This window comes from Macaca fascicularis, chromosome 11 (assembly GCF_037993035.2).
Source record: "Macaca fascicularis isolate 582-1 chromosome 11, T2T-MFA8v1.1".
Taxonomy (NCBI): Eukaryota; Metazoa; Chordata; class Mammalia; order Primates; family Cercopithecidae; genus Macaca; species Macaca fascicularis.
The window spans coordinates 128,923,827-128,937,500 of NC_088385.1; the positions used below are offsets into that span (position 1 = coordinate 128,923,827).

The 13,674-nt window shown below is 50.3% G+C and overlaps 2 protein-coding genes across 4 annotated transcripts in view; one reads left to right on the forward strand and one right to left on the reverse strand.

Moving 5' to 3' along the window:
• The window catches only part of SETD1B (SET domain containing 1B, histone lysine methyltransferase), a 28,268-nt gene extending 25,147 nt beyond the window's left edge, over positions 1 to 3,121 (forward strand). For all 3 annotated transcript variants that reach the window (XM_045366121.3, XM_045366120.3, XM_045366119.3), the window contains exon 17: positions 533 to 3,121. In XM_045366121.3, coding sequence (XP_045222056.2) covers positions 533 to 706 — 174 coding nt within the window. In that variant the 3' untranslated portion in view covers positions 707 to 3,121. The remainder of the gene's footprint in view (positions 1 to 532) is intronic.
• A 7,201-nt stretch (positions 3,122 to 10,322) lies between these two features.
• The window catches only part of HPD (4-hydroxyphenylpyruvate dioxygenase), a 24,075-nt gene continuing 20,723 nt past the window's right edge, over positions 10,323 to 13,674 (reverse strand). Inside the window, exons 13-14 of the mRNA XM_005572466.4 lie at positions 10,742 to 10,858; positions 10,323 to 10,648 (exon numbers count right to left, since the gene is read on the reverse strand). Coding sequence (XP_005572523.2) covers positions 10,538 to 10,648; positions 10,742 to 10,858 — 228 coding nt within the window. The 3' untranslated portion in view covers positions 10,323 to 10,537. The remainder of the gene's footprint in view (positions 10,649 to 10,741; positions 10,859 to 13,674) is intronic.

Below are 13,674 nucleotides of genomic sequence, written 5' to 3' on the forward strand. Positions count from 1 at the left end.
AGCAGGTAGTTGCATTTATGGGCTTGGAGCCCTTTACCTTTTCTGTGAAGGGCCAGATAATAAATATTTTTGGCTTGATGGCTCAGATGCTCTCTATGGCAACTACTGAACTTGGCTATTTTAACAAAAGCAGCCACAAATTATATGCAAATGAATGGGAGAATGGATATGGCTACGTGCCAGTAAAACTTTATTTACAAAAACAGGCAGCTAGGGGCTATAGTTTGCTGACCCTTTGTCTAGAGTTCAGAAGTGAGACGTGAGCTAAACATAGACATACATTTGGGAGCACTTGCACTATGAATGGAAATGAAAGGCCTGGGAAATAATTTTTATCGTCATGATTTAATATCAGAGGCAAGGGGTCATCCCTGGGGGTCGGGGGGAGCAAAGGTCCAGAGCAGAGCAGTGGGTTGGGGAATCTCATGGCAATGTCAGGCCTTAAGCACAGGCCTGGTTGGGTTTGAGGGGTCTGCAGTGGCGGGGGACCCTAGGGGGCCTGGGGCTCACTCTCTCCCAACCTTGCCTGCAGCCCAACTGCTATGCCAAGGTGATCACGGTGGAGTCGCAGAAGAAGATAGTCATCTACTCGAAGCAGCACATCAACGTCAACGAGGAGATCACCTATGACTACAAGTTCCCCATCGAGGACGTCAAGATCCCCTGCCTCTGCGGCTCCGAGAACTGCCGGGGCACCCTCAACTAGGCTCCCGCGCCAGACTCGAAGGATGTCGCCGCAGCCTTGGGACTCCTGAGCGTGGAGCCCCCCGGCCCCGGGGCCTGGCCCCCCCGCCCGCCCCCATTTCAGGTGCTGTCCTCTACCCAGCGGCCATTCAGGGCCTGGCGCCCCACACTACCCCCTGGAGCCCCTGGCTCCGGCCCCTCCGCGGGAAAGGGCTTCTCTGTCGCTCAGCCCACGTCTCTCTCATTTTTACAAACGCCCCTTTCAGGATTTCTGTTTAACTCCAGCATCAGCTTCTCTCTCTCCGTCTCTCCTCCCCTCTCTCTGTTCTCTGTTTCTTCTCCCTCCCACCGTCACCCTCGGCCTCTTCCTGTGAATGCTGCTATGTTGTTTTGTCCTCTGTTTTTTTTCCTCATCGTGAGAAAAGACATTTTAACCGTTGAAATGTGAAGGTGGAATCAGAGGGGCCCCGCGGGGGGTCTGCAGAGGCCTCAGTGTGGCTGTGCGTGGCCCGTGTCCTGGAAGCCACCCGGGCCTGGACGCAGGGCCGGGTGCTGTGGGAAGGACAGAGGCCCCCACGGCCTTGACCTCAGAACACTAAGCCCTGAAAGTCCCCCTCACTGCCCGTGGGCACAGTGAGGAGACCCCAACACCTTTCCCAACCCGAGCCCTAGCCTATTCCTTCCCCAGAGGCCTGGGGCACCGCTGACCCGGCGACCCTGGTGGAGCTAAGCTCGTCCCTGGCAGGGGTCTCCACCCAGCTCTCCCTGCCACCTCACACCCCAGCACCCCCTAAACCTTGGGTTCAATGTTTACTTTCTCATTTGGATGCCAGCAACGAGGGAGCCTCTCGGAGGCCCCAGTGCAGGTGAGGGGCGCTGAGAAGGCGGGCGGCCACTCTCTTCTGCCCTTGCCTTCACCCTGGGTGGGAGGGGGCTCCCAAGGGCAGGCGGGTCCCCCGTCCCTCCATTACGGGTTGTCAGACCGTCTGCGTGTGGCATTTTTTGGCTTATAAGCTTCACCCAGTCATCCCCGACCCACACCCCATGTCCCCCTGCCGGCAGCCCCTCCCCCCAAGAAGGCCAGAGGATATTTATTTTCGGAGGGAGCAGATTCCTTCTCCTAGAGAAAGGAAAAATCTTGGAAAAGATTTTAAAACTCAGATCTAAGTCTTTGACAGTTTTTTTTTTTTTCCCTTTTGACCCCCTTCCTATCCTCTTCAGTTTATTCCTATGCATTTTTTTTTCTTGTGCGTGTATAAAATCAAAACGAAGGGGAAAAAGGTTTTTGAAGTTCAGAACCAACTTCTGTGCATAGAGGCTGCCGCAAAGGACTTTCTCTTGGGAACATTGTTTCTTGTAGAAACATGCGGGAAGACATTTTTTGCTCATTTCTTTGTACTTCCAAAAAAAAAAAAAAAAGACAAAAGCAAGTCCCCCCGTACCCCAGAAAGCAGAGAAGGCGTGTAAATAATTTCTGGAAAGTGACTGTTGTGACCCGGAGTCCTCATCAAGACGAGCGCGCTCCATGTGGGAGCTGCTCCCACCCTGCAGACGCGGGAGGCCGGAGCCTCTGGTATCTCAGCTTGTGTCAAGCTTGTTATCATGTAAATTCTGTACAAAGAATTGTTATTTTTCTCTTTTTTGTCGTTGGTGGTTTTGTTGTGTGTGTTTTTTTTTTTTTTTAATTCCTTTCCCCCAGGCCCTCTCTATTTGAGACTGTGCCCGCCGGTTTCAAGATCAAGGAAATTGGTGGCATTAAGACACAGATGGGGTACCTGGGCACAGCGGCGAACTTCTCTTCCGTTTGCGGTTTTCTGCCTAATTGTGCAACTGAGGAAATAATTTATTTTTCACATGAGGAAATGCGTAGCTTGTAGAGATGGCTGATTCAAGTTACATGTACAGCCCCCAAGGGGCTGTCTCCATTCTGTCCCCTTCCATAAAAGAAGTGGGGCGATGTGAGAATACCAGGGAAGGGACCCTTGCCTCGCCCCTCCCCCGGCCTCACCTTGCCCCCAGCCATCGTGCCCAGTGTAAACCTCGGCTGGCCTTCACTAAGGGGACTAGACCTGCCTCTCCCAGGACCCCCTGCCCCAGCCCCAGAGTGGTTTGCAATAATCAAGGTATGTGTCGAGTCATTCTTCTTTCCACTCCCTCATTTTTCATTGAACAAATCTCTGCTTTTCAGGAGTTGGGGGTTTCTGCTATTTTTTGTTTTCTCTCCCTCACCCTGCAAAGAAGAGAACCGATAAGTTGTAGGGATACCTCTGTATAGGCTCCATCATCCATATGCAACTTGTTTTGAAGAGAAGTGTTTCCGTTGTGAGTGTGTCTTGCTGTAAATATTTGTTCATATTTTTGTGAATTCAATACTATGTACCATTGTATTATAGTAACTTTTATAAAGCAAACCATAAATATACTGACTTTTCTTACAGATACGCCATCTCTCTTGCTCTCCTCTCTCCCTCTCTTTATTCTTTCTTTCTGTTGGGAACACATCCTGCTTCCGTGGAGGGTGGAGTGCTCCACTCAGACACTCAAATCAGCAGGGTTTTTTGTTTTTGTTTTTGAGACAGGGTCTCGCTCTGTCACCCCAAGCTGGAGTGTAGTGGTGCAATCATGGCTCACTGCAGCCTTGACTTCCTGGGCTCAGGTGATCCTCCCATCTCAACCTCCTGAGTAGCTGGCACTACAGGCGCACACCACCATGCCTAGCTAATTTTTAAGAAATTTTTTGTAGAGACGGGGTCTCCCTGTGTTGCCCAGACTGGTCTCAAACTGCTGGGCTCAATCTATCCTCCCACCTCAGCCTCCCAAAGTAGTGGGATTACAGATGTGAACCACCGTGCCCAGCCTGAACTTGTAGGTGGGTTTTGTGAACTGGGCCAAATTATAGTCACCACTAGACCTTCCACAGCTTTTAAGTCTGATTTCTAGATGTTTTCTTAAAACCTCAGGTTTTTGACTCATGAGGTCTGCAATGAAGGAAATAAGATCAGGTATCCTTTTACTATCACTAGAAGAATGTAGGTGGTTCCTTAGAAATGTTTAACACTTAAGGAGAGGCCCTCCTGTCCCCCCCACCCCAGTCTGCATTTGAGGGAGGAAAAAGGGCTGATAAAATAGTACAAGTTGAGAAGAATTAAATCTATCCTGTACTCACGGCGTTTCAGAGATACTGTGCCCCAGTCTCAGCTCTGCCTGACCCCGTAGAGGGGTGACAAAGGGCTTGTAGTTGGCGTCCACAGTAAATGTCTCCAAGAAGGAAAGATGTAAAACCTTAGCAAAAAGCAATATGCCTGAAAAGACACTGTACCTCACTTTTTACTGGAGAAACGTGAATTATCCCATACCATTTCCCCCTGTCAGGTTGGCAAATATTAGAAGGTGGAGGAAACCCAGTTTGGGGGAGCAGTAGGCAGGGGAACTCTCATGCATCATTAGTGGAAGCCAAAAATCGCTGCAACTTTTAGGAGGGAAAATACCTATTAGCAATCATTATTTAAAATGCACAGGACTGGCGCGGTGGCTCATACCTGTGATCACAACACTTTGGGAGGCCTAGGCGGCAGATCACCTGAGGTCAGGAGTTGGAGCCAGCCTAACCAGCATGGTAAAACCCCATCTCTACTAAAAATACAAAAATGAGCCGGGTGTGGTGGTGCATGCCTGTAATCCCAGCTACTTGGGAGGCTGAGGTGGGAGAATCGCTTGAGCCCAGGAGGCGGAGGTTGCAGTGAGCCGAGATCACGCCACTGCACTCCAGCTTGGTGAGAGAGTGAGACTCCGTCTCAAAATGATCAAATGCACCCAAAGTCTTGGCTTCAGTGTTCCACTGTGAGGAATTGAGCCTGACAGATACAGTGGGCAACAATATGAACAAGAGTGTTCTTCGCAGCCTCATTTGTGGTATCAACGAAAGGAAGGGAGCGTAAATTGTCCGTTCATGGTGGGCTGCTTTTAGGAATTGTGCATCCAGACAGGTGGACACTCCCGTAAGTTGATTCATGGGAATAGAGGACTGAGGTCTGGGCTGAGCCAGCAAAGATAAGGAAGCGTCTGGCCATTAATTCAATCAACCAATATTTATTGAGTACCTTGTCTGTGCCAGGCACTCCTCTAGGCTTGGGGATAGGAATGAAGGAAACACTGTTCTTGAGGGCAAGCCAGGCAAATGTGAAAAGTAAATGCTATAGTAAGGAGAAAAAAGCTAAGAGAAGGGGCGGGGTGTAGTTGGAGGAATATACAATTTTACTCTTATTTATTTTAGAGACAAGGTCTAGTTCTGTCACCCAGTCTGGAGTGCGGTGGCATGATCATAGTTTACTGCGGCCTCGATCTGCTGAGTTCAAGTGATCCCCCCACTTCAACCTCCTAAGTATCAGGGAAGATAGGCACACTTTACCATGCCAGCTAATTTTAAAAATTTCTTGGCCGGGCGCAGTGGCTCAAGCCTGTAATCCCAGCACTTTGGGAGGCCGAGATGGGTGGATCACGAGGTCAAGAGATCCAGACCATCCTGACTAACACAGTGAAACCCTGTCTCTACTAAAAAATACAAAAAAAAAAAAAAAAAAAAAACAACTAGCCGGGCGAAGTGGTGGGCGCCTGTAGTCCCCGCTACTCAGGAGGCTGAGGCAGGAGAATGGTGTAAACCCAGGAGGCGGAGCTTGTAGTGAGCTGAGATCCGGCCACTGCACTCCAGTCTGGGCAACAGAGCGAGACTCCGTCTCAAAAAAAAAAAAAAAAATTCTTTTCTTTTCTTTTTTTTCTTGAGACAGAGTTTTGCTCTTGTTGCCCAGGCTGGAGTGCAATGGCACGATCTTGGCTCACTGCAACCTCCGCCTACCGGGTTCAAGCGATTCGCCTGCCTCAGCCTCCCGAGTAGGGATTACTGGGATTACAGGCATGTGCCACCATGCCTGGCTAATTTTGTATTTTTAGTAGAGATGGGATTTCTCCATGTTGATCATGCTGGTCTCGAACTCCTGACCTCAGGGGATCTGCCCGCCTCTGCTTCCCAAAGTGCTGGGATTACAGGCGTGAGCCACTGTGCCTGGTCTTTTTCTTTTTTCTTTATTTTTTTTTTTTGAGACAGAGTCTTGCTCTGTCGCCCAGGCTGGAGTGCAGTGATGCAATCTTGGCTCACTGCAACCTCTGCCTCCTGGGTTCAAGCCATTCTCCTACCTCAGCCTCCCAGGTAGCTGGGACTACAGGCATACACCACCACGCCCGGCTAATTTTTTTTTTTTTTTTAGTAGAGATGGGGTTTCACCATGCTGGCCAGGCTGGTCTCCAACTCCTGACCTCAAGTGATCTGCCCGCCTCGACCTCCCAAAGTGCTGGGATTCTAGACATGAGCCACCGCGCCTGGCCTTTTAAAATTTTTTTTGAGACAGAGTCAGTCTCTGTTGCCCAGGCTGGAATGCAATGGCATGGTTTTGGCTCACTGCAACCTCTGCTTCCCAGGTTCAAGGGATTCTCATGCTTCAGCCTTGTGAGTAGCTGGGACTACAGCTGTGTGCCACCACGCCCGGCTAGTTTTTTATTATTAGAACAGATGGAACCCTATCTCTTATTTTATTTTAATTTATTTATTTTATTTTATTTATTTTATTTTATTTTATTTTATGTTATTTTATGAGACAGAGTCTCGCTCTGTTGCCCAGGCTGGAGTGCAGTGGCGGGTTCTCGGTTACAGCAACCTCTGCCTCCTGGGTTCAAGCCTCAGCCTCCTGAGTAGCTGGGATTACAGGCAAATGCCACCACATCCGGCTAATGTTTGTATTTTTAGTAGAGACGGGGTTTCACCATGTCGGCCAGGCTGGTCTCAAACTCCTAACCTCAAGTGATCTGCCCGCCTCGGCCTTTCAAAGTGCTGGAATTACAGGCGTGAGCCACCTGTATCCAGCCAATTTTTAAATTTTTATAGAAATGGGGTCTCACTGTGTTTCCCAAGCTGGTCTTGAACTCCTGGGCTCAAGCAATCCTCTGGCCTTGACCTCCCAAAGTGCCAGGATTATAGGTGTGAGCCACTGCGCCTGTCTTCATCTTCTCTCTTGAACCTGCTCTCCTGTCATATTTTCTACCTTGGTCAACGACACTTCTGTTCTCTGCCTCCAACCACCGCTGCCTGCCACTGATCACCTAAGCTCAAAGGCCAGGGATCCTGGATTTAAACCTTCCCTTTCCCTCCCTTACCTACCAAATCTGATGCTTCTTCCCTATTCCTCAAATCCATCCACCTCTTCCTCTGCTCCTCAGTACCAAGAGATAAGTCCTTTCTTCATTGGCTCTATTGTTGGGGCCAAAATGGGAGCCCCTCTCCAGCTTCTCAGGAGGCTGAGGCAGGAGAAAGGATCACTTGTGGCCAGGAGTTCGAGGCCAGCCTGGGAAACATGGAGAAACCCTGACTCTACTAAAAATACAAAAATTAGCCAGGCATGGTGGCATATGCCTATGGTCCCAGCTATTAGGGAGGCTGAGGTAGGAGGATCGCTGAAGCTGGGGACGTCAAGGCTGCAGTGAGCTGTGATCATGCCACTGCTCTCCAGCCTCAGTGACAGAGACCTCAGACAGAGTGAGGTTCCAGACAAACTTGGGTTCCCTTGTGGGCAAGAACCACTCCCCCCAAAAATAAGAATATTCACATAGCACTGACTTTGTGCCAGCCTCTGTTTGAAACATCTTTGATACTAAACTCCCAACAGGGCTGGAAGGAGGGTATTATTATAATTTCCACTTAACATAGGAAACTGAAGCACTGAGAGGTCAAGTAGCTTGCCATAGGTCACACAGCTATCAAGTGGCTATCTGAGAGGTTAACTCAGGCAGTCGGGCTCTCTAGTATGTGCTCAGCTAATGGGTGTCTGCTCTGCATGCTTTATTTATTCATTTATTTATTTATTTATGAGATAGAGTTTCGCTGTTTTTGCCCAGGCTGGAGTGCAGTGGTGCGATCTCACTGCAACCTCTGCCTCCTGGGTTCAAGTGATTCTCTTGCCTCAGCCTCCCGAGTTGCTGGGATTACAGGTGTGCACCAACAGGCCCAGGTAATTTTGTATTTTTAGTAGAGACAGGGTTTCACCATGTTGACCAGGCTGGTCTCCAACCCCCAACCTCAGGTGATCCGCCCACCTCGACCTCCCAATTTTTTTTTTTTTTTTTTGAGATGGAGTCTCACTCTGCCACCCAGGCTAGAGTGCAGAGGCGTGATCTCGGCTCACTGCAAGCTCCACCTCCCAGGTTCAAGGGATTCTCCTGCCTCAGCCTCCTGAGTAGCTGGAATTACAGGCAACTGCCTCCATGCCCGGCTAATTTTTGTATTTTTAGTAGAGGTGAGGTTTCACCCTGTTGGGCAGGCGGGTCTCTAACTCCTGACCTCAAGTGATCCATCTGCCTTAGCCTCCCAAAGTGCTGGGATTACAGGCGTGAGCCACCGCACCTGGCCATATGTGCCCAACTTTCTAAAATGTTGTCTCAAATTTGTTTGAAACCATGCAGGCAAAATGAAGTAGGTCTATGAGCCACATTTAGTCTGTAAGCCACTAGTTTGCATCCTTCTGGGTTATACAATTTCCCTTCTTCACATAAGTCACGGGAGAATAGAGGGGGAGTATTTTTTTGTACAGAATCCTTTGGGTTCTCACTGATCTCTTTATTTCTGAAGTTCGTGATCCCAGAAGTCCTGATTTCTTCTATAATCTGAAAAAAATTCCCAACTCCCACCATTATACCAACTCAGAGTATTCTTTTTCTTCTTTTGAGCTCTGCTGCCTCCTAGTTCTGAGTTGACTCATCCTCACGGAGGGTTCTCAAGCTTTAGAAGCAGAAAGAGGCCAGGCACAGTGGCTCACGCCTATAATCCCAGCACTTTGGGAGACTGAGATGGGCGGATCACCTGAGATCAGGAGTTCAAGACCAGCCTGGCCAACATAGTGAGATCCCATCTCCTGAAAAATAAAAACAAAATTAGCTGGACACGGTGGTGCATGCCTGTAGTCCCAGCTACTTGGGAGGCTGAGGTAGGAGGATCACCTGAGCCCAGGAGGTGGAGGTTGCAGTGAGCTGAGATCACACCACTGCACTCCAGCCTGAGCACCAGAGTAAGACTCTGTCTCAAAAAAAAAAAGAAAAGAAAAGAAAAAGAAAAAGAAAAAAAGGCCAAATTTGCCCCCTACCAACTCTTTCCTGGTTTTGAAGAAAGAATTTCCTTCCTAGGGTTTTAGGACCCACCTACCTCATTCTTTTACAAGGATCACTCACACTTGTGTGAGTATGAACAAGCCCCTTTTCAAAAAAAGTCCTCACTGCGGGCAAGGCTGGGGCAGTGCAGCTGCATGGGTGGGCCATGGGCACTGCCCTGCTGAGGGGAGGGACTGGGATCCCAGACCCCTTCTACCTGCTTTATCTCTGAGACCAGGAACAAAGGGACCATGTCCTACAGTTGTTGAGCAGGGATGCTGCCCCTAGAGTCCCTTGTCTAACACTCTCCCCTCTCCTGTGTTCAGAGGTTTGGGCTCTGGGTAGCAAAACTGAAGACAGCTCATCTTTAGAGATCATCGGCCCGGCACAGTGGCTCACGCCTGTAATCCCAGCACTTCGAGAGGCCAAGACAGGCAGATCACGAGGTCAGGAGATCGAGACCATTCTGGCTAACAAGGTGAAACCCCGTCTCCACTAAAAATACAAAAAATTAGCTGGGCATGGTGGCGGGCGCCTGTAGCCCCAGCTACTCGGGAGGCTGAGGCAGGAGAATGGCGTGAACGCTGGAGGTGGAGCTTGCAGTGGAGCTGAGATCGGGCCACTGCACTCCAGCCTGGGGGACAAAGCAAGACTCTCCGTCTCAAAAAAAAAAAAAAAAAAAAAAAAAGAGATCATCAAGCCAGCAGAAGACAAGATGCTGAAAAACTCTGACCCCACCTCAGGGCCTTTCCCTGTTTACTCTTCCTGGAATCCTCTTCCCGAGCATCGTCCCATGGCGGGCTCCCAAATGTCACCTTCTCGGAGAGGTCTTCCCTTGATCAAAATTACCTCCCCTGCGATCTTCACCTCCACATAATTTCATCAACTGCCTTTTTTTTTTTTTTTTTGAGACAGGGTCTCACTCTTGCCCAGGCTGGAGTGCAGTGTCATGATCAGGGCTCACTGCAGCCTCGACCTCTGTCCATCAGTCGATCCTCCCACCTCAGCCTCCTGAGTAGCTGGGACCACAGGTGTGCGCCACCACGCCCAGCTAATTTTTATTTTTTATTCGTGTAGACACAGGTGAGGTGGCGGGGTCTTGCTATGTTACCAGGCTGGGCTCGAACTCCTGGCCTCAAGCGATCCTCCCACCATGGCCTCCCAAAGCGCTGAAATTATAGGTGTGAGCCACCACGCCCGGCTCATCGCTTGCTTTATTTTCTGAATTGCGTTTACCTCTCTACAAAAGCAGTGTCATCCGTCTTTCCCTCCAGAGTGCAAGTCCCCTTCCTTCCCTGGTTCCGGAATTCCCCTCTCAGCGCGATCCCTCTTGGCAAAGCGCTGGCACCCGCGGCTCCTCGGTCCCGCTGCGCTGGCGGCCGCCCTGGCCTTCCCTGGGCTGCCATGAGGCACTACTGCCTTACGCGCGCAACATAAACACAGACACCGCATTGGACCCGGGCATGCTTTAATCCGGAGGGCTGGAGCAGAGGGCGGCCCGCCGAGGGGTGTGGTCATGGTGGGCGGAGCCTTGGGGGCCGAGTCTACTGGTGGGCGGGACCCAAGGGGAGCAGCCAGTAGGGAAGTTGGGCGAGTTCCAGAATCAGAGGGCGTGGCTGTGTCTGCGGGTGGGCGGGGCCTCCGTGGGGAGGGCAGTGGGCGGGGCTTACATGCCGGGCACCACCCCATTGGTCTCCAAGTCGGTGAGGTTGCCCCGCAGGTTCTGCTCCTCCTCGAAAGCCTTGAAAAGTGAGTTGAAGTTGCCGGCTCCAAAACCCTGGGGCGGGAAAGAGAGGAGATGAGCCAGGGACCCAGAAAACCGAGTGTACTAGCTGCCTGTCCCCTTGGGCCTGCCGGGGACAAGTGGTACCTGGTGGTTGTGGCGCTGGATGACTTCCAGGAAGAGCGTGGGCCGGTCCTGCACCGGTTTGGTGAAGATCTGCAGCAGGTAGCCTTTCTCGTCGTAGTCCACCAGAATTTTCAGCTCCTAGGCGGGAGACAGGGGTCTCTGCTAGGGGAGGCTGGCCTGCGCTCTGTCCTGGCACGGTGAGATCCTTGGAAAGTCCTCAGGGGCTCCTGCACCCCAAAAGTCTGGAAATGACCTCTTTTTCTGGCAGTTCCAGCCACCTCCAAATATATCCCCAAACTGTCCTATTACCATTCCCCTACTACAGTTCCTAAGGCACCATTCAAGACTGCTGCCTGCTTGCCAGGCCCGGTGGCTCACGCCTGTAATCCCAGCACTTTGGGAGGCCGAGGCGGGCGGATCACAAGGTCAGGAGATCGAGACCACGGTGAAACCCCGTCTCTACTAAAAATACAAAAAATTAGCCGGGCGCGGTTGTGGGCGCCTGTAGTCCCAGCTACTCGGGAGGCTGAGGCAGGAGAATGGCGTGAACCCGGGAGGCGGAGCTTGCAGTGAGCCAAGATCGCGCCACTGCACTCCAGCCTGGGCGACAGAGCGAGACTCCGTCTCAAAAAAAAAAAAAAAAAAAGACTGCTGCCTGCTTCTCATCTTGTATCCTTACAATCCATCCTCCCCGCAGACATTATCAGGACCCCCCCCCCTTTTTGTTTTCAGACGGAGCCTTGCTCTGTTACCCAGGCTGGAGTGCAGTGGCGCAATCTCAGCTCACTGAAACCTCCACCTTCCTGGTTCAAGCGATTCTCCTGTCTCAGCCTCCCGAGTAGCTGGGACTACAGGCGCAGGCTACCATGCCCGGCTAATTTTTGTAAGACGGGGTTTCACCATATTGGTCAGGCTGGTCTCAAACTCCTGACCTCAGGTGATCCACCCACCTCGGCCTCCCAAAGTGTTGGGACTACAGGTGTGAGCCACCATGACCGGCTGAGGGGTCTTTTAAAAATCGGATCATGTCATTCCCCTGTTTAAAATCCTCCAGTGGAAATCGGAACCCTCATGTACCACTGGTGGGACTGTAAAATGGTGCAACCACTTTGGAAAACAGTTTGGTAACTTCTCAGAAAGTTAAACATACAGTGTTGCTTCCTTAAAATACAGATTAAAAAAAAAAAAAAAGGGTGGCTGGGCATGGTGGCTCATGCCTGTAATCACAGCACTTTGGGAGGCTGAGGCAAGTGGATCACCTGAGCTCAGTTTGAGACCAGTCTGGCCAACATGGGGAAACCCAGTCTCTACAAAAAAAAAAAAAAAAAAAAAAAAATTAGCCTGGGCAAGGTGGCTCACGCCTGTAATCCCAGCACTCTGGGAGGCTGAGGGGAGTGAATCACCCAAGGTCAGGAGTTCGAGACCAGCCTGGTCAACATGATGAAACCCTGTCTCTACTAAAAATACAAAAAAAAATTAGCTGGGCATGGTGACACATGTCTGTGATCTCAGCTACTTAGGAGGTTGAGGCAGGAGAATTGCTTGAACCCGGGAGGTGGAGGTTGCAGTGAGCCAAGATCAGCCACTGCCCTCCAGCCTGGGAAACAGAGCAAGACTCCGTCTCAAAAAAAAAAAAAAAAAAAAAAAAAAATTAGCTGGGCGTGGTGGTGAGCACCTATAATCCCAGCTACTAGGGAGGCTGAGGCAGGAGAATTGCTTGAACCCAGGAGGCTGGAGTTTGCAGTGAGCCAAGATTGCACCACTGCACCCCAGCCTGGGAAACAAAGCAAGACTCTCTCTAAACAAACAAAAAGGAACAAGGAATTACCATGTGACCTAGCTACTCCTAGGTATATACCAAAGTGCATTGAAAACATGTCCATACAGAGCCTTGTTCACAGATGTTCACAGTAGCATTATGTATAACACCCCAAAAGTGGAAACAACCCAAATATCTATCGACGAGGAATACATAAACAATGTGTGGTCTATGTATACAATGGGAGATTTTTCAGCCACAAAAAGGAACGAAGCACTGACACACACCCCAATGCAGATGAACCTTGAACACATGCTATGGGAAAGAAGCTGTTCACAACAGGCCTATTTTGTGATTCCTTTTTTTTTTTTTTTTTTTTTCCCGAGACGGAATTTCGCTCTGTCGCCCAGGCTGCAGTGCAATGGCGTGATCTTGGCTCACTGCAACCTCTCCCTCCCTGGGTTCAAGCAATTCTCCTACCTCAGGCTCCCCAGTAGCTGGGATTACAGGTGCCTGCTACCACTCCTGGCTAATTTTTGTATTTTTAGTAGAGACAGAGTTTCACCGTGTTGGCCAGGCTGGTCTTGAACTCCTGACCTCATGATCTGCCTGCCTCGGCCTCCCAAAGTGCTGGGATTACAGGCGTGAGCCATCGTGCTCAATCTTTGTGATTCCTTTTAATGAAATGTCCAGAATAGGCAAATCTATAGAGACTGAAGGTAGATTAATGATGCCTAGGGCCAGGGTGGGAGGGGGGAAGGGAACAGAAGGGTTGGGAGGTGCTGACTGAGAGGCTCAAAATTTCTTCTGGGGTGACAAAAATGTTCTAAAATTGATTTTTGCCCAGTCTGGAATGCAGTAGCCTGATCATGGCTCACTGCGGCTTTGACCTCCTGGCCTCAAGTGATTCTTTCACCCCAGCCTCCTGAGTAGCTGGGACTACAGGCACGAACCACCATGCCTAGCTAATTTTTTAAAACTGTTTTTTTGTAGAGACAGGGTCTCCCTATGTTGCTCAGGCTGGTCTTAAACTCCTAGCCTCAAGCAATCTTCTCACCTCAACCTCTGAAAATGCTAGGATTATAGATGTGAGCCACTGTGTCTGGCCTGATTGTTTCTGTTTTTCTTTTAGACAGGGTATCGCCCAGGCTGGAGTGCAATGGCCTGATCATGGCTCACTGTAGCCTTTACCTCC